A 17,608-nucleotide genomic window follows, 5' to 3' on the forward strand; every position below is an offset into this window, starting at 1 on the left:
ATCTCTGGGATGACAGCCACTGTGGAAATGCATGGGATCATCATGGTTGCTGCTCTTTGCCCCACACAAATAAACCTCTACACACAGATAGGCTGTAAATAAATATATTTTAATGATTTTTTCTCATTCTAGTTCATTCTTTTGTACATTTATTTATAAAACAGTAGTAAAATTTTTGAATCAGAGCACAGTGCATTAAAAAAAACAAAACACAAAAGAAATAAAAAATCCTTGACTGTTCTCTCATGGCATGGGGAGCACCCCACTTCTCACGCAGGCTAGAGCAGGGGATAATGGTGTGGCATGTTCTGCATCCCATAGCCATGAGCTGAGTGCAGTATATACTGTATCTGACAGACATTGACCCCATTCTGCATACAGCACACACCGCAACTCACAGTCCATGAAACATGCTGCACTACGGTACATACTATTGAGGAGCACTTCACAAAGTGTCTGGCTAAGTTGTTCCAAAGTGACTAGTGATTCTGGGTACTCAACTCAAGTTATCTTAAAGGAGTCTGATTTTCAGAGGGTCGGGTGCTCAGCACTGTCTGAAAATACAGCACCCAAAATCACTAGTCACTTTTGCAAACCTTGGCTTCCAAGCTTTGCCCTCCCAAATTCACATACTTTTCTGAGACGGTTGGGTCCGCATCATATCTGAAATCTTATCATGTCAGGTCTTCCCACACAAATCTTGGCTTCAGTCAAACTGCAGATGCTGCAACAGACCAGGGAAAAAAATCTTTCCGCTAGATGACATCACTTCCTGTCCCACCCATCAACAGGAAGTGTAAAGGCATGCCATGGCTTCAGACCTCAAGAACAGAAAAGTCAAGTGATTCAAGCTGACATCTTAAGTGAAGGTTACATATGTGCCCATCCCTAGTATGTACCGTGTCCTGAAGCCACTCAAGCACACGGCATAATGCACACCATATATTGCATCCTATGTTTGCTGAAGCATGCTGTGAACAGTGCACAGTTATAACACAGAATCAACCTGCTGTGGGTTCAGAAAGAGCTTTGGATTCAAACCAGGCAGTTTTATTTTCCTCTAAGGGACTCTCCTCATGAGAGCACCTGAGCAACAAAGCACACTAGGCCTGTCTAGGTACGTTCCTCTCAGCCCACTGGCTATGGCTCCACCAGAACTTCCAAGAATCTGACTCTCATCCCATTGGGCACGGCTCCCCACCCACCTTTCCTGGAACCTTACCCTATCTCACTGGCTATAACTTCACCAACTCTTCCTAAACTGGCTCTGACCGTGCACCACTTCCAGTATCTGCTGGATTTTTAGCCTACATCCACAGGTCTACATGTGCGAGGCTCTGCAGATAGGCAGTGCATCCATAGGCACTTAATGTGGATCTATAAGGTTCTATAGGTTCTGCTGCAAAGGATGCATGCCACCTACCCACAGGCACTTAGCAGAAGTCCACAAGACTCTCCAGGTGATACTTTAAATGTGTACAGGACACACTGCGTCCACACAGACGCTTGTGTTGCGTAAAGGAGTTTAATGGCTGTATTCGAGGATGAACACTGCACATCCATAGGCACTTAACACAAGTCTACAGGGCTCCAGGGGCCTGCCCTGAAGGACTACTCCTGTTCATAGGCAGGTAATGGCTCACTCAGAGGGAGCCCATGCCCTGGTTTAACGTGGCACAACGGACACTCCCATGACTCATCCTGCAGGCCCCACTCACTGAAAGAGCCACAGAGAATCCTGTCTGCTCACCTCCCACAGAAACCCTGCATTTATATCACTGACGTTTGAAAGAGCTCCCCTTGCGGGACTCCTATCTCGGGACACTGACCAGTCATTCCCTCTCCTGTTACCAACTATATGGGCAAGGGAACACAGGCTAGGGACGTCCTTTTCCCCTGCTCTGCGCTGACTCTCCTGACTGCCAGGGGCTGGGGACTGCCCATCTCAAGAGGTGAAAGGGTGCTGCCCTCTCTCCCGCTTTCTCTCACTCGCTCTTTTTGCCATCACATGCAAACGTCACTTCCTACTGGCACTTCTCATTGTCAGCTCGGGAAATGCCTACACCCTGGCGATCATCTCACTCCTATCACAGACCTGCGCTTGCCCCACAGCTGTACCCTATGGTCATGTGCACACGCAGCACCCTACAATCCAATTCCCGAGCCCTTTCCTCCTCAGGGAGTTGGCAGGTTGAGTTTTCCCTTACGATTTTAGGTCCTGGCCCAGCACCAGTCACCACGGTTTGAAGTCAAGGGAGCATTGTGTGCGTGCAGGGGGCCCATCCACGCAGCTCTCAGTGCAGAATCAGGGCTGGAGATGGGGCCTGATCTAAAAAAAAGCCTGGATCCGAGGGCTCCTGAACTTTTGGGTTGAGATCCAGACGTTACTAATAAAAGAAAGATATTACATCATTCTCCAGTAAAGGCCCCAAACACTACAATTTGCTGTAGTCTTCCTGCAATACTTAAGGCAGTTACTGGGGTATATAATGTAATATCATTACTAGGGCTGTCAATAAATCGCTGTTAACTCACGCAATTAACTCAAAAAAATTAATCACACTGATAAACAATAGAATACTAATTGAAATTTTATTACAAATATTTGCACTGTAAAAATGATAAAAGAAATAGCATTTTTCAATTCATCTCATACAAGTATTGTAGTGCAATCTCTATCATGAAAGTGCAACTTTCAAATGTAGGTTTTTTTGCTACATAACTGCATTAAAAACAAAACAGCGTAAAACTTTAGCGTCTACAAGTCCACTCAGTCCTACTTCCAGTTCAGCCAATCGCTGAGACAAACAAGTTTGTTAACATTTACAGGAGATAATGCTGCCCACACCACTTTCCCTGCAAATTTGGTAAAATGCAAAGAAGATACCAAAGTGAAATTTCTAAAGATAAGCTACAGCACTCAACCCAAGATTTAAGAATCTGAAGTGTCTTCCAAAATCTGAGAGGGATGAGGTATGAAACATGTTTTCAGAAGTCTTAAAAGAGCAACACTCTGACGTGGAAACCCACAAAACCCAAAACACCAAAAAAGAAAATCAACCTTCTGCTGGTGGCATTTGACTCGGATGATGAAAATGACCATGCATCAGTCCGCACTGCTTTGGATCATTATCAAGCAGAAATCATCATCAGCATGGACGCATGTCCTGTGGAATTATGTTTGAAGCATCAAGGAACACATGAATCTTTAGCGCATCTGACATGTAAATATTTTGCGACACCGGCTACAACAGTGCCATGCAAATGCATGTTCTCACTTTCAAGCGGCATTGTAAACAAGAAGCAGATGGCATTATCTTCTGCAGATGTAAACAAAGTTGTTTGTCTGAGTGATTGGCTGAATGAGAAGTAGGACTGATTGGACTTGTAGGCTCTAAAGTCTTACATTGTTTTATTTTTGAATGCAGGGTATTTTTTGTACATAATTATATATTTGTAAGTTCAACTTTCATGATAAAGAGATTGCACCACAGTACTTGTATTTGGTGAATTGAAAACTATTTGTTTTTTACAGTGCAAATATTTGCAATAAAAAATAAATATCAGTGAGCAGTGTACACTTTGTATTCTGTGTTGTAATTCAAATCAATATGTTTGAAAAAGTGGAAAACATCCACAAATATTTAAAGAAACGGTATTCTAATTGCATGATTAATTGCGATTCATTTTTTTAATCACTTGACAACCCTAATCATTACTAAAGATTGCCCCATCTTCCCCATATACCCCTTAGGCTCTTACTGTAGAATACTGTCATCTTTTCTTTTAAATAAAAGTGATACTCCCACCCCTTTTCCCCACCCCAATTCTCCTTGTGGCTGTGCCAACATAAACAGCAGTGAGAAAGCAGAAAACAATTGAGCTACAAAGCTGTGCAAAGAAACTCTTCAGTGGTTTGGCTCTTTAGGCCAAAAACTATCTGAGGATAGCCGAGGGGAGAGGGGATTGACTCTTAGAAGCCAAAGAGCCCTGGCTAAGATTTTGGCAATCGTTACCAATGCACAATCCTCCTCCTGCTGCTTCACACCAGGGTGGCTGCCCTGTTACCCAGTCTCTATGTGGGGGCCCAGATACAGGTTTACATTAAGGATCCAGAAGACATGGTATAAAGACCGATTTGCCTTCTGTCTGAAGAGCCCCAACTCAGAATTATGACGACATGAATGAGGTCAGGAGCCAGTGCTGGTCCTGTTGAAGGAGTCCTCGATTCCATTCTCTTAATTGACCAAACCTTGTTTTGGTCAGGGATGGAAATATCTTCTTCCAATCAGCAAGAACACGGCTTGTGTTGACAGAAACATGGAAGCAACTGAGGGCGAGGGGGAAGACAGAGAGCCACGATGACGACACAGAAGAGACCTTTCCCAGAGTAGGATAACTCCTTAATATTTGCTTTTGACCTCAGCAAGGCTAATTTCCATGGTTTCTAGGATGCCACGCCCAACGAGAGAAAGCAGAACCTGAACATGAAGACACAGGAAGTCGAAGAGGGACTTGTTGGAGGGAAGAGGTTGTTTTTAACCTTCCCTGGCAGTTCCTCGTCAAAGGGATATTGGTTCTGGGAACAATCTCAAGAAGGGGCGGCATGGCTTGGAGGAGCACCCACCTGAGAGATTTAGAACTCCAGTTTCCCCATATCACTGAGCTCCTCAGCGCTGCCAGAGAACCCTGCAGAACAGAGACCTCGTTCTCCTCCTCTTCAGAGCCAAGCTCTTTGAGCAATAAACTCAGATTCCCCCTCCATCCTTCCCCTCCACCCCCTGTAACTTCCCCCAGCTTCTACCCCTGGCTGGCAGGGCCGGCTCCCGGCACCAGCGAAGAAAGCAGGTGCTTGGGGCGGCCAATGGAAAGAGGCGGCACCTCCAGGTCTTTGACAGCTATTCGACGGCAGGTCCCTTAGTCCCTCTTGGAGCGAAGGACCTGCCGCCGAATTGCCTCCAAAGAATGAAGTGGCGCAGCAGAGCTGCCAAAGTGCTGCCAATCGCGGCTTTATCTTTTTTTTTCCGCTTTGCCACTTGGGGCAGCAAAAAAGCTGGAGTCGGCCCTGCTGGCTGGGTTTGTACTCTTTAAGGGCAGAAAAATTCCTTCCGTGGACATTTCAGCAGAAAGCATTTGGATCCAGGTCACTTGACCTCATGTGGCCATCTTCCACGTGTTCGTGATGACACTGAACAGAGGCCCCTCAACTCAGGCAAAACCTCCCACTGGCCCCAATGGGTGGCTTGCCTGAGTAAAGACTGAGAAAGCAAACAACTCAGTCAGGTCTTTCACTTATTTCACTGGGAGCAGAAGACACTCAAAGCCTGCCAGGATTTGGCCCACTGAGTGTTTTAACGGAAGAGATCTAAGCTCACCCTGACGATAACTGAACCAGTTATTTAGGGTGCCTTCCATGAGCTTGATTTGCTAGGTTCAGGCACTAGGGATGCTGGGTATGAGGGTCCTAACTTGGAGGTTTCCGTGTACAAGGGCACATGCAAACCCCTTTTCCAGGTGTGCTTCGTAGGGGAGATTCCCACACACATATGCCCCCAGGTCTCAGGTTCAGATGCAGCCCAAAGACATACTTGGTAGTCACAAGTCACTCAGGGCACGGCTACAGGTGCAGATGGGAGTGCTCCTCCCAGCTCGGGCAGGCGAACACATGCTTGCTCTGCTCCAGCTAGCACACTAAACACCACAATATAAATGGCACGGCACAGGCAGCAATGCACGCCAGCCTGAGTACAAGCCCGCCTCAACCCCTAGGTCGCAACGCAACCAGCACATTACTGTTCTTAGCCTGTTCGCGTGAGCCCCGCTACCACGAGTCTGCCTGGGCTGGGAGGCTCACTCCAGCTAGGGTGACCAGATGCCTTGATTTTATAGGGACAGTCCTGATATTCAAGGCTTTGTTTTAGACGGGCGCCTATTACACCCCACTCCGATTTTTCACCCTTGTTCTCTAGTCACCCTATCCCAGCTGCAGTGTGAACACACCCGTACGTGCATTTGAAAAAGCCGCCCAAGTGCTTTATAGTGCAAAATGGCTGGCACCAATAAGTGTGGGTGCAAAGCCAGAAGCTGGCATCTGGACACACCAATAAGGGTTTATTTCCATACCAGGCGCACACTGATGGTTTTGACCGAGTATCACTTGGAAGTCTCAGGATGCATCTGAACAGACTGAGAGGAAGCAGAGATGGGCCCAAACCAGAATCCCAACCCCATTAGAGATGGGTTCCTAACCCCCATTACGCTTTTGAGGGTTAGGAACCCATCTCTAATGGGGTGGAAGTTGAGTGGGTCTCAAAAGGTCCACTCTCAAAGCCGGTGCCTTTACAAACCCTGGTGACAAATAAATGAGATGGTTGCATCCAAGTCCTGCTCCTGGCTTTGAAAGTGTCCCTCTGGTATCACTAAATAATTTGTTCAGATTACCCTCCTCCTCCTCCTCCTCCCCGCTGCACCTTCTTACCCAATGAGCCTTGAGAAACACACCTCCCCTATGCTGTGACGACCAGGGACACCACACCCTCCCTCAGGAAAGCTGCACATCCCTGCCCAAAAACAGAAGGAGAAGCCTAATGCGGGAACACGGTACGAGGCAGTCTCTGCCAATGTCTTCAGGACGATAGCGCTAGGGCTTGGGAAGACTTTGAGGGAACGCAAGTTCAAGTGGTAAAGCTTGGCTGGATGCACATTTGCAGCAAGGCGCTCTGAGCGACAAGCCCCATTAGCCTCCACAAGGACACGAAGGCTCCTTCTCATACCTGATGGGCTGGCTTCCAGCCTCCACTCCTGCACTGCGTGTGGCTTGTGGGAAGTTTAGCTGAAAGGCAAGGCATCTGGGCTGTAAATCTAGGGTCATTCGAAGCCAGGGAGCTCTGCTCAGTTAATGGCAAAGCAAGAAAGTTTGCAGATCAAGCTGTAGCAACAAGGGTCTGACTTTCCCAGTGACTGTGACAACACTTGCATAAAGAAATGTATTTCTATTTAGGCTCAAGTGTGGACTGGGGTCCTCTTGGGGGTGTGTGTGTGTGTGTGTGTGTGTGTGTGTGTGTGTGTGTGTGTGTGGTGTCTTCACAGACAAGCCTCACTCCTCGTCCTTTTCCTCAGGCTCCGAGCAGCTCCTTGTCACAGCATGTCAGCATCCTCCATGCTGAAGCTGCTCCTGCGACTGCTGGCCTTGGAGGCCTCGGGGGACATGGCGGAGAACAAGGGGTCAGAAGCCAGAGGTAACATGGTGTCCTCCATCAGCATCAAGTCCAGCTCCTTCTTGGATAAAGAGGGGAAAGAGACATTGTGGCTGGGGTCCAGCTGGTCGCGGAACCCTCTGGAGCCATCGTCAAAGCTCAGGCCGTGGGTAAAGTCCAGCTGGTAGGAAGACGGAGGCAGCAGCGGCAGGGGTTGCTGTTGCTGCGTCTCCTGGTCTGGAGGTAGCTGGGGCTGCTGAGGCTCCATCGACCCGTCCTCTCCCGTCACTTCTTGCTTCACGACCTGCTGAACTAGTTCTGCCACGTTCACACTGGAGGGCGAGGAGGCGGGCAGCCCATGGAGGCGTGCCTGCATCTCCAACTCCTGTAGGACAGAGCACACAAGCCAAGAGTCCTTACTAGGGGCACCAATGACACACCAGGGAGCAGAGGGAGCCAAGATGGTCTTGCCCCACTAACTGCTCTGTGGGGAACCCTCCCCCAGCCTGAGCTGAACTGACAGACTCTGGCAGCCAGGCATAATGGGTCAAAGGCGCCACTGTCACATTAAGGACCATAGGGTTTACAAAGCTGCCAGTGCAGACGCTACAGGCCAAGCCTGTCCAGAGTGAGTAGTGATTTGGGCTCCCAACTTGAGATGCCTTCAAAGGGCCTGATTTTCAGACAGGGCTGAGCACCCACCCCTCTGAAAATCAGAATGGTTTCAGATGTCTTAAGTCAGGCACTTTTGACCACCTTCGCCCTGGCCACCACTCACTCCAAGTACGGCAAATAAGACCCATGGCTCCCAGAACCACTAACAGCATTTTTGTGGTTACTCCCACCTCTTCCCATTGCCACTAAGAGTGGCTCACTTCAAATCCTCGAGGTTCACCACCCTTTTCAAACATCCCTGTCAGGGGATCGAACTGGTGACAAGGCCAGATGGAAAAGGCAGATAGCCGGGGACCTTGGGAGGGGGGTGAAAAGATTCCAAGGGAGACAGCGGAAGAGGAAGATAGTAAACTACACAAAGAGGGGGAGTGGGAGGGGATGCCTGGGGAAAGAGAGAAGGAGAAAGAGACAAAGAAGAAAACAGCACTTCAAACTTTAACCCATACAGTCCCCAGTCCCTGCCAGGTTTGCTATTTCGTAGGCTGAATTCCAGCGGTCAGTGACCCAAGGGTAAGGTGAGGCAGACATTGCGGGCTCAGTGCTTTAGTGCAAGCAGGCTGCTCGCTACCCTACATGAAATTCCCAGCTAAAGCTGGTGCCAGCATCCCCACCAGGTACCATAAACCCTAGGTCAACCTGGCAGCTTGGTGAGCCTCCTAAATCCACACCGAGGCTCCTTAAAAACCTCTCTTTAGGTGCCCAGAGATGGATTTGAAGCCTGCCATTAGCAAACAGATTTGAAAGCATTAGCCCAAGTGCCATAGCCCAGGAAGCACAGGCCACCCCACAGCAGGGACAGCTATGAACACAGCAAGCCTGGCTCCCACGCGAATGCCAGAGCTGCAAGTGTTCCTTGTGCTGAATGGAACTTCTCCCAAACTAACTCATCCCTATTACTGGAGGGCACCAGTCAGCTGCAAGCCAAAGGCCTGGCCTGGGAAGCAGCACTCACAAGTCAGAGTCACAAGTCACAAGACAAAAGCAGCCCCTACCACACCTGAATGTCTGCAGTAAGTGAGCTGTGCAAACAGCATTTCTAGGGGCCTGATGCAAAGCCCACTGAAGGTCAGTGGGAATCTAGCCAGTGACTTCATTAGCTTTGGCTCAGCGTGTGCATGGAGCATCTCAAAGGGACAAAAATGAATTTCAGGTTATTCCAGCGTGAGTCTGGACAGACTCCACTTAGGTCAATGAAGATGCTCCAATTTCAGGGCCCAGAATCTGGCCCAGACCCACTGGGAAGGGGCAGGAACAAGATTGGAGCCCCTGATGGTGTTTTAGGGTACGTCTACACCAAGAAAAAAAGAAAACGGTGGCACCTAGTCTCCAAGTCTGGGTCAACTGATTCAGGCTCACAGAGCTAAAGACAGCAACGTAGGTGAGGCCGGAGCCTGCCCTCCAATGCCCTTTCCTGCACAGGGCTTCAGAGCCCAGGTTCCCAACCCAAGACTGCACGGCTACACTACAATTTTTAGCATGCAGCTCTAGCTGCGTGAGCCCAAGTCAACTGACCCAGGTGACCCATGGCCGTGCCATGGGTCTCTCATTACAATGAGGACCTACCCTCGGGCTGGGTTAGAACAGAGGGTCGGGGGGAAGATGGGAACCCACCTGGATACGGATCAGTAACTGCTTATTCGTCATTTCCAGACGCCGAGAGTGATTCTCCAGATCCCGTGACCTCTGCAGGTCCTTCTGCATCCTCCTGATGTAATCAACCGAGGCCTTCAGGATCGTCCCTTTGTTCCAGCGAACATCCCTGGGGTACAGCATGGGAGAAATCATTACAGTCTGTCCTGTCAGTTCCTTCTAACCAGGTCCAAGGCTGGACAAGTTCTGCAGAGCACTGCTGTACTGAAATGCCCCTCTGCAAATGTAATACCCTGAATTACTTCCTGGACACACTGATGTAAGGAATGGCACTGGCCTTGATCAATACACACACGCCACTATCCCAATCTCTGAAAACACCAAGCACCAGACTCCTAGGGAATCCAAGGTGGGACCAGACACTGACACCCGACCAGCCAGTATCAAAGCAGTTGCCCAGCTGGAAGATCAGATGAAGGAATGAAAATTCTCAGTATGTGAAACAGAATCTGACTCGGCACTGGAACAACCTGTTACTAGGACACAGCAGACAATTATCTGTATCTAGTCCATCCTCTGGCCAGGGCAGGCTTGATCTCCACAGTAAATCCTCAGGTGCCTTGTCCAGTCAAGTTTTACATGTCAAACAATGGGACCACCACTGTTTCTCTGGGACGAACATTCAACAGTTGCCATTAGAAAGTTTTCTCCAGATCTACAGAATAAGTTGTCCCCCAGGGCAACATCATTTGGACCATCCTTAACAATTCCTCTGCCATGCACCACCAAATCCACGGGAGATATCTAAGACAAGGCGACTTGTATTGCTTGCAGTGATACTTACAGATCATTGGCTTTTGGGATCAGCATTCCGAGTTCTTTGATGCGATCATTGATGTTAAACCTTCGTCTTCTCTCAACTAAAGAGAGGGAAGAGAAAGAGAAAGATGGAAACTGACCCAAGTTTAGGAATTTGGGATCAGCCTCAACGCTCTGCAGTCTGTACCACGCTCAGCCCCCATTGTCCCCAGCCTGGATTATGGGAATCACCAAGTTCCCCAGAGAGATTTTCGTCCCTTGTTCTCCTCACCCAACTTTGGGCGAAGGGACTAGGAGAACTATTCAGAAGCTGGCCCGTCGCTGTCACCAAACATGCATTCTTAAATTCTGGAGGACTGCAGTTGACCTGTGATTGATTCCATGGGCACAGACAGTCAGAGGTGGGGTGGCAAAGGTCTAGACGGAGAAACATTCAGTGGGTGAGGGATGGTTTAGAGAGGAGGGTGGGTTGCAGGAGACATTGGGAAAGGTGGGGCCGTGTAGAGCCACATTGGATGGGAGAGAAGTGGTTGAGGATAGCATGTGGTGTCACAGGAGGTACTGGGTATGACAAGGGGGCTCGGAGGTGGGGTGGGAGAGATTTAGGGTGCTATTTAGCATAGGAAACCATTGAGACCAAGAGCTTAGCACTATTCAAACAAAGGAAGAGACATTTCTATGGAGAAAGAGACTATTAGAGTTACAGTAGACATGGTACCAATATCTATGGGATACAAACCCTCATATTTCAGGGCACAAGCCAGTGATGAGGGCCTGACAGTGCTCATGAAGAAACTTCCCCCAAAACAGGTTATCCCATAACTGTCCAGAAGGGACAGTCTCATCTTACTTCGATTGTAAGACCTTTGTGGCAAGAACTGTCTCTTTGTTCTGTATGTACAGCCCCTAGCGCAATGGGGGCTTGGTCCATGACTGGGGACCTGAGGCACTACTGCAATAAAAATAAAATAATCACAATAATGGGGTTTCTTATACTTTCTTCCGAAACATCTGGGGCTAGCCATTGTCAGCCAGGGTACTGGGTTAGATGAAGCCCTGCTCGGGGGATGCTGTGGGGATCCCTACATGCACGCCATGCACGAGAGGTGCTGGTGGAATGGGCTGTTCAGACAGATGAGTAGGAAACCAGCGATACAGACAGAAGGGCCTCCAGGAAAAGAATGGGGGTTGGGCTGAAGGGAACTAGGGCAGGAGACCCAGCCATGCAGCTAGAATGAACCATCCACTCACTCAGATTGTGATTGTCCTTCTTCTGACGCTCTTTAGCCAAGGCACGGCTCTCAGCATCTACAAGAAAGACCCAAGAGGTCACACCACTTGTGTTACAAAGCTGTGTTCTCACCATCTCTCCCAGCATCACTCAGTACCTAATGTCAAACGGGCTGGGCAGGATTCTGTTTGACCCTCAGCCCACGTAACCCTCGCCACCATCAGTGGCACAAGCATTGACGCAAGATTTGGCCTGACCTGATAAACACGGACACACACATAGGCTGCAGTCAGAACTCACATGCGTTACCTGTCATGTCTCTCTTCTGAGTGAGATCAGCGGGGCAGGAACTGCTGGTGACACCCACCAGGGGGGCCATCAGCTGGGGGTCACCACTATATACATTCATGTGACTGCTGGACATTGGAAGCTGAAAAACAAGGGAGCACGTGACTAGTATGGTGCTTGTCCAGGAGGAGGAGGAGCAGGAGATGGGAGCAGGGAGGTAGAAAGCTGGCTTAGGGCTGGATCTCCAGGAAGATTCCAAATCACAAGGCCTAGCGTGAAGGGCACCACAATCTAGCAGCTGCATGCAACTGGGACTGGAAACTCCTGATTTCTACTCCCTGTTCTGCCGGACCTTAGGTGAGTCACTTCACCACTCCGTGCCTCGGTTTCCCTATGTGCAAAATGAGACCAAGGCTATTGACTTAATTCACACAGGCCAGGGTGGTGATGACTCGGACACTGAATCCATCAGGCTGAGATTTTCTAAGGGAGGTATTGACTTTCACTGGGCGCTAAGTACCAACTCCCTTAAGCCCCACCGAAAACCCCAGCTAGAAACATTTACAAAGCATTAAGTAACCTCATAGCTGCATGATACATTCTCACGGTGGGACGCTAGATGACGGAAAGGGAGAGGATGTTAAAAAAATCAATCAATCAATCTTCACCTTGCTATGGTGCCTTCCATCCAAGGACAGGATCTCAAAGCACAATCAAGAAAGCCTCACCACGCACCCTGAGAGTTAGGTATCCTTAGCCCTATTTTACAGATGGCAACACAGAGGTAAATGGACTCGCTCACGGACACACAATGGCTGAATCAAGAACTGAAATCAAGACTCCCAATTCCCCTGCTCTAACCACCAAACTGTGATCCTCAAAGTCAGGCCAGAAGTTCAAGTGGCAGCAGCCTGTGCTGGGAGTGCAGGCCTCAAACCCTGCTGAGTTTGCACAATGGGGGACAGTCACGGTTGCACGAAACAGAATCTGGATTTTTTTTAAATCAAGACCAGAAGTCTTTGGGGGAAAAAAAAAAAAAAAAAAAAATCAGGCGTCAGCTCCCGCACAAGAAACAGTTGAGATAAAAGGAACAGCTGGGAGAGGTTCTAGGGCTGTCGTAGCAGATGTCAGATTAGATGATTATAATGGTCCCTTTTGGGCTTAGAATCTGTTAAACGCTCCCAGCCCTTTGGGGCTCATTTAAAAGTAGGAGCGTAAGGAAAGGGCTCGGAGTCTCATAGCAGTCAGTCATGCAACTGCAAAGCTTTCCCCTCCCCCAGCCCACACACAGCAATGCCAACCTGATGTTTACTGTCTCTAGGTCAGGCTGCAGCCAGCTCACACTAGCCCTTGTTGCTGACTTACTCAACAATAATAATCGCTACAACTCTAGGGGCTCGGCAAGGGGAGAGAGGCTCAGTCAGTTTGTACACACCACGATGCATGATTTCCCACTGCCTGTCAGGAAGAGCCAGCACTGACATATGGTGCAACAAAATCCCGGGCTGCGGCCTTGACAGCCAGAAGCAGCAATCAACGCAGGCACCCTGGCTGCCAGATTCTCAGGTCCAGCTGAGCTCCGCTCAGGGCAAGAATTGAGGGGGCAAGGTGGTAAAGGCAGCTTTATGCCTCCGGTTAGCCCCCCTATATTTTGAGCCCAGTCAAAAGCCTGTCTGGCCCCCAGTCTGAGTTAGAGCAGCCATTTAGGCTGCTCTAGCTTACTCTTACTCTCTGCTCCCCACAGCCCCGAGGGGTTGGCCTGGCAGCTAAGAATAGCAAGAACACAGCAGTGCTCCATCCACGCCCCCCGTGCCAGGTCTGCTAGACTGCACCAGTGTACAGCGGTTACCCTGGCTCTCAGCCACCAACAGAAGGGGCAGAGAGCCACAGACAATCCGGCCCAGAGGGTATGGGTAGCAGAGTCACTACTCTCCCTGGAGGGCCTCCTGCAGCTACCCTTTAGGGTTACAGGAGACTGAGCTCTTCCAGCTAGAGAACATATACTGTAATTGTTCCCTAGCCAGCACATATCAAATGCAGGCTCCTCCCCTCCCTCTAGAGTCAGGATAACAGGCCAGGAGTCAGAGACACTCACGGTGTTGGGCATGTGCATCTCTGGGTTAATATAGCCCAAAACGTCATCCAGACGCATGATGTCATCAATGACCTCGTCTATCTGGAAGAGAAAGTTGCATTTTGATAGAGCACATGGCTGGAGGTGCGGGGTCACTGGGCGAAAATAGAGACAGCTGAGGGTTTCCTCGGTTCAGTGGTTTCATTTTTGATGCTATGTGCTACCTTGTCCATGAAATGCGCTACAGGCAAGTCTCATCTTACGAGGGGGTTCCGTTCTGCGGTTAGCGCGTAAAGCGAAAACTACGTATAGTCAAAACTACATTGAGTTGAATGGCGAGTGGAATCACCCACACTACAGGTACAGTATTAAAACTGTTGTTTTTCTCTTTTGGGGAGTTGTTTTGTTTTCTTTTTGCCGACTGTGTAAAGCTGAAATTGTGCATGTTAAATGCGCATAATATGCGACAGACCTGTACATGCTAGCTAGGTATATGTACCTCATGTCCCACCGCGCCCCCTGCTGGGAAATCCCAGCTCTCCGCTCTGCTCCTTATTGCGCCTCCTGCTGAGAGAAGCCAGGACTGGAGAGACCCTGATCACATGCCACTTTTAAATCCTTCCCCTCCTCTCCCATAGTCATCTTGGTGCTCTATAGCCAAGCCATTTCCTTACCTCCCTCTCCGGGTTGGAGCTGATGTTGAGCATAGCCATGGGACTGTTGGGGGCACTGTTGCCGGCTGAAGAGGACATGACATGGCCAGGCCTGATGCCCGGCGAGGCAGCAGGGGGAGGCTTCGGAGACTGCCGGATAGGACTGATTTGAGCAGCTAACTTGTTCCCGTAGGTTTCAGAGATATATTCCTGGACCTTCTTGTCCCGTGACTTCTGCAGATGATACGTGGTGGGGTTCTCCAGGTACGACTGAACCTAAAAATCCACATACACCCCAGGCAGGGAAAATCAATTAGAGCTCTCAACACGGCCAAAACTTTCCCCTCCCCTCCCCCAGGAGAGAAGGAAACAAACTAATCCGGACTGTACCTTTAAGACCTCTCCCGGCACAGAGGGCGGGGACTGGAATTGGACTGGAGTGTTGATGGCAGGTGTGGGGGCCAGCGGCATCTGTTGCTGCTGCATATAATGCATCACCGCCTGCTGCTGCATCCGCTCCCTCTGTTCCTCCTGCTGTGCTTGTTCCCGCATAAGCTGCATCCGCAGGCCGATGCGCGACGCCATCATGCACGTGTGGGGCAGGTTACAGCTCCTCCTGCGGCACAAAGGAATTGCTGAGAAAAACAAGATGGGTTGGACCATAGCAAAGGCTGCAATAGGATTAAATCAAGCCCAAGGGATCGGGCTCTAATGGCAGTGCTCTTGGGTTGTGCCCATCACCGAGCTATCTCAAAGTGCTTCATGTGGGGAGGGTCAGTAATGTTATCCCCATTTTACAGATGGGGAAACTGAGAAACAGGGCAGCAAAGGAGTTTGCCCATGGCCACCCAGAATATTTCTCTGACAGCTGCATCCACAGCCAAGTGACTGCTACCACCCAGCCAAGATCAGGGCCCCAGTGTTCCATAAGGACTGCAAGTCTAGACCTACTAAGGCAGCGCCAGCCTGTGATTATTCCCTGGGGAGTCGTTCTAAAAAGCGCGATATAAGGGTTAACTATGAGGACGTTAGGTGCCGTACATACACGTAATAAAGCCCCTGCCCGGAAGAGTTTACAATCGAAATACATGAGGCAAAGGAAGGATTATTATCCCTGCTTTATACGTGGGGAACTGCAGCACAGAGAGGCTGAGTGACATGCAGGCAGCCTGTGATAGTGCTGGGAACTGAACCGCAGGAAGTCAGTTCTCTAACCAGTGTGTCAAACTGCCTCCCCGACTCAGGAAAAGACCTTCTGACTCCCAGTCAACACCAAGCAGAACAGGGCTTCCATCTTTGGGCCCCAGCAAAAACAAACAGCCCCAGCAATAAACCAACCCCCAAAAGAGGAATACACAAAAAAGCCATCCACTGTTTCCTATGACAGCTTCAAAAATTGTCCTTCGGTTTGTAAAATTCTTGGGGTTAAAAAAATAAACAAAAAAACCTCCACAGCACTAAACTTGGGGCCAAAATCATCTTTCCACCTTCGGCCACTGATCTGGAATGACCCACCGAAGGCACTCGAATAAAAAATAATCTCTAGCTCTTATCTGGTGCTTTTCATCAGGAGAGCTCAAAGCACTTTATAAAGGAGGTCACTGAACAGATGGGGAAACTGAGGCACAGGGCAAGGATGAGACTTTGCCCAAACTCACCTAGCAAACCAGTGGTAGAGTTGGAAATAGAACCAAGTCTCCTGAGTCCTAGTCCAGAGCTCTATCCATTAGGCCATGGTGCATGCTCCCCATTCACTGACCTAAATCCCTTTCCCAAGGGATGCTGCCATATCAAGGGAACAAAGGCACAGCCCTCTGCTAGGGAAGGGGGCTGATGAGTTTCCAGTGATTCAGGCCTGATGTTCTCACTCCACAGATTTCAATAGGCCATCTTCTGCTGAGGGACTGGAAATTCAGCCAAGATTTTCAAAAATAGGAGGTCTAAAATGCAGTGCCCTAGTCGATATTTCGGCACCTAGATAAGCGATGCCTGATTTTCAGAAATGCCAGGCACCAGAAGGTCCTGTGGGCATAGCAGCTGCACATAGTCACATATCTAAGTAGGAGCCAAGGAGCCTCAGTTCAGGCCCCTTCATTTCTTTTCAATCTTGGCCTTCGTCTCTCTAGTCCCGCTGTGCCTGGACTTGCTGCTGTCCCTGCTCTGGGAGAGGAAATGATTCAGGTCTGGACCCTGTGTGTACTCGGATGCCAGGCTCTTTCATGACAAACTCACTTTGCCTTGCTGTCAAAACCGGGCTAGTTGGCAGAAGAAGGGGAGAGAGCTGCTAATCGGAGCCAGAGCCTGATAGGTGCAAAAGAAAGTGGGTGGGTGAAGAAAACCAGCAGTGCGTGGAATTGTTGCAGTGAGGCAAATCCAGACCCCAGCACTCATTGATCTTTTTGTGCTGGTTTCTCCTGGAAGCTGGAAATAGATGCCCTGGATTGAGGCACTTCCCAGCTCTGAGACAAGGAACCAGTCAAGGTTCCAGATATTCTGCCACCCACCCAGACCCAAACCTGCCTCTTATGTCCATGGAAAGGTTCCAGGTGATGTCTCTATTGCTACAAGAGAAACCCAAGGGCCAGGAACCCAGCTGGGAGTGGGGGTGGGAGCACAAAGGGAAAGACAAGCGAATAGGCCAGAGAGAGAAGAAAGAGGGTAATAGCCAGTTAGTTATTCCTGGATTTCAAGGGAAATCCCATTGATGTGCTGCTAGTGGGACTCAAAAGAAAGATGTGAGGAGAAAGAACATGAGAGAGAGACAACCAGAGAGAGAAAGAGGAAGAAAGAAAAGAACCTTCCACAGGAAGTGGAATGACATGGTTTAACTGTCTCTTGCTGACCTAGAACGACTCATACCCAGTCTCCCTTGTCCCCTAAACCTAGAGGTCTTCCCCATAGCATGGTGGTGGGGAGACTGTCAGGAGTAATTAAACCCAAAGCCAGAGGGAAACCTTAACCCTGGAACAATGCAAACAATGCCCCTTCTGTCCCAGGAGCCTGCACACAAGAGTCTGGAGGCGAGAGAGGCAGCACGAGGCAACGGAGAGCGACGCAGCCAGATACAGACAGGGCTCTTGTT

General features: G+C 49.5%; 1 protein-coding gene across 3 annotated transcripts in view; it reads right to left on the reverse strand.

Annotated features, from left to right (window-relative positions):
* Positions 1–5,025: 5,025 nt before the first annotated feature.
* The window catches only part of TFEB (transcription factor EB), a 49,991-nt gene continuing 37,408 nt past the window's right edge, over positions 5,026–17,608 (reverse strand). For 2 of the 3 annotated variants that reach the window (XM_030561429.1, XM_030561426.1), the window contains exons 2-9: positions 14,917–15,142; positions 14,548–14,802; positions 13,895–13,975; positions 11,812–11,941; positions 11,532–11,588; positions 10,306–10,381; positions 9,483–9,630; positions 5,026–7,581 (exon numbers count right to left, since the gene is read on the reverse strand). In XM_030561429.1, coding sequence (XP_030417289.1) covers positions 7,138–7,581; positions 9,483–9,630; positions 10,306–10,381; positions 11,532–11,588; positions 11,812–11,941; positions 13,895–13,975; positions 14,548–14,802; positions 14,917–15,114 — 1,389 coding nt within the window. In that variant the 5' untranslated portion in view covers positions 15,115–15,142 and the 3' untranslated portion in view covers positions 5,026–7,137. The remainder of the gene's footprint in view (positions 7,582–9,482; positions 9,631–10,305; positions 10,382–11,531; positions 11,589–11,811; positions 11,942–13,894; positions 13,976–14,547; positions 14,803–14,916; positions 15,143–17,608) is intronic. The other variant, XM_030561427.1, reaches the window with a different exon arrangement.

This window comes from Gopherus evgoodei, chromosome 4 (genome assembly GCF_007399415.2).
Source record: "Gopherus evgoodei ecotype Sinaloan lineage chromosome 4, rGopEvg1_v1.p, whole genome shotgun sequence".
NCBI classification, from domain to species: Eukaryota; Metazoa; Chordata; order Testudines; family Testudinidae; genus Gopherus; species Gopherus evgoodei.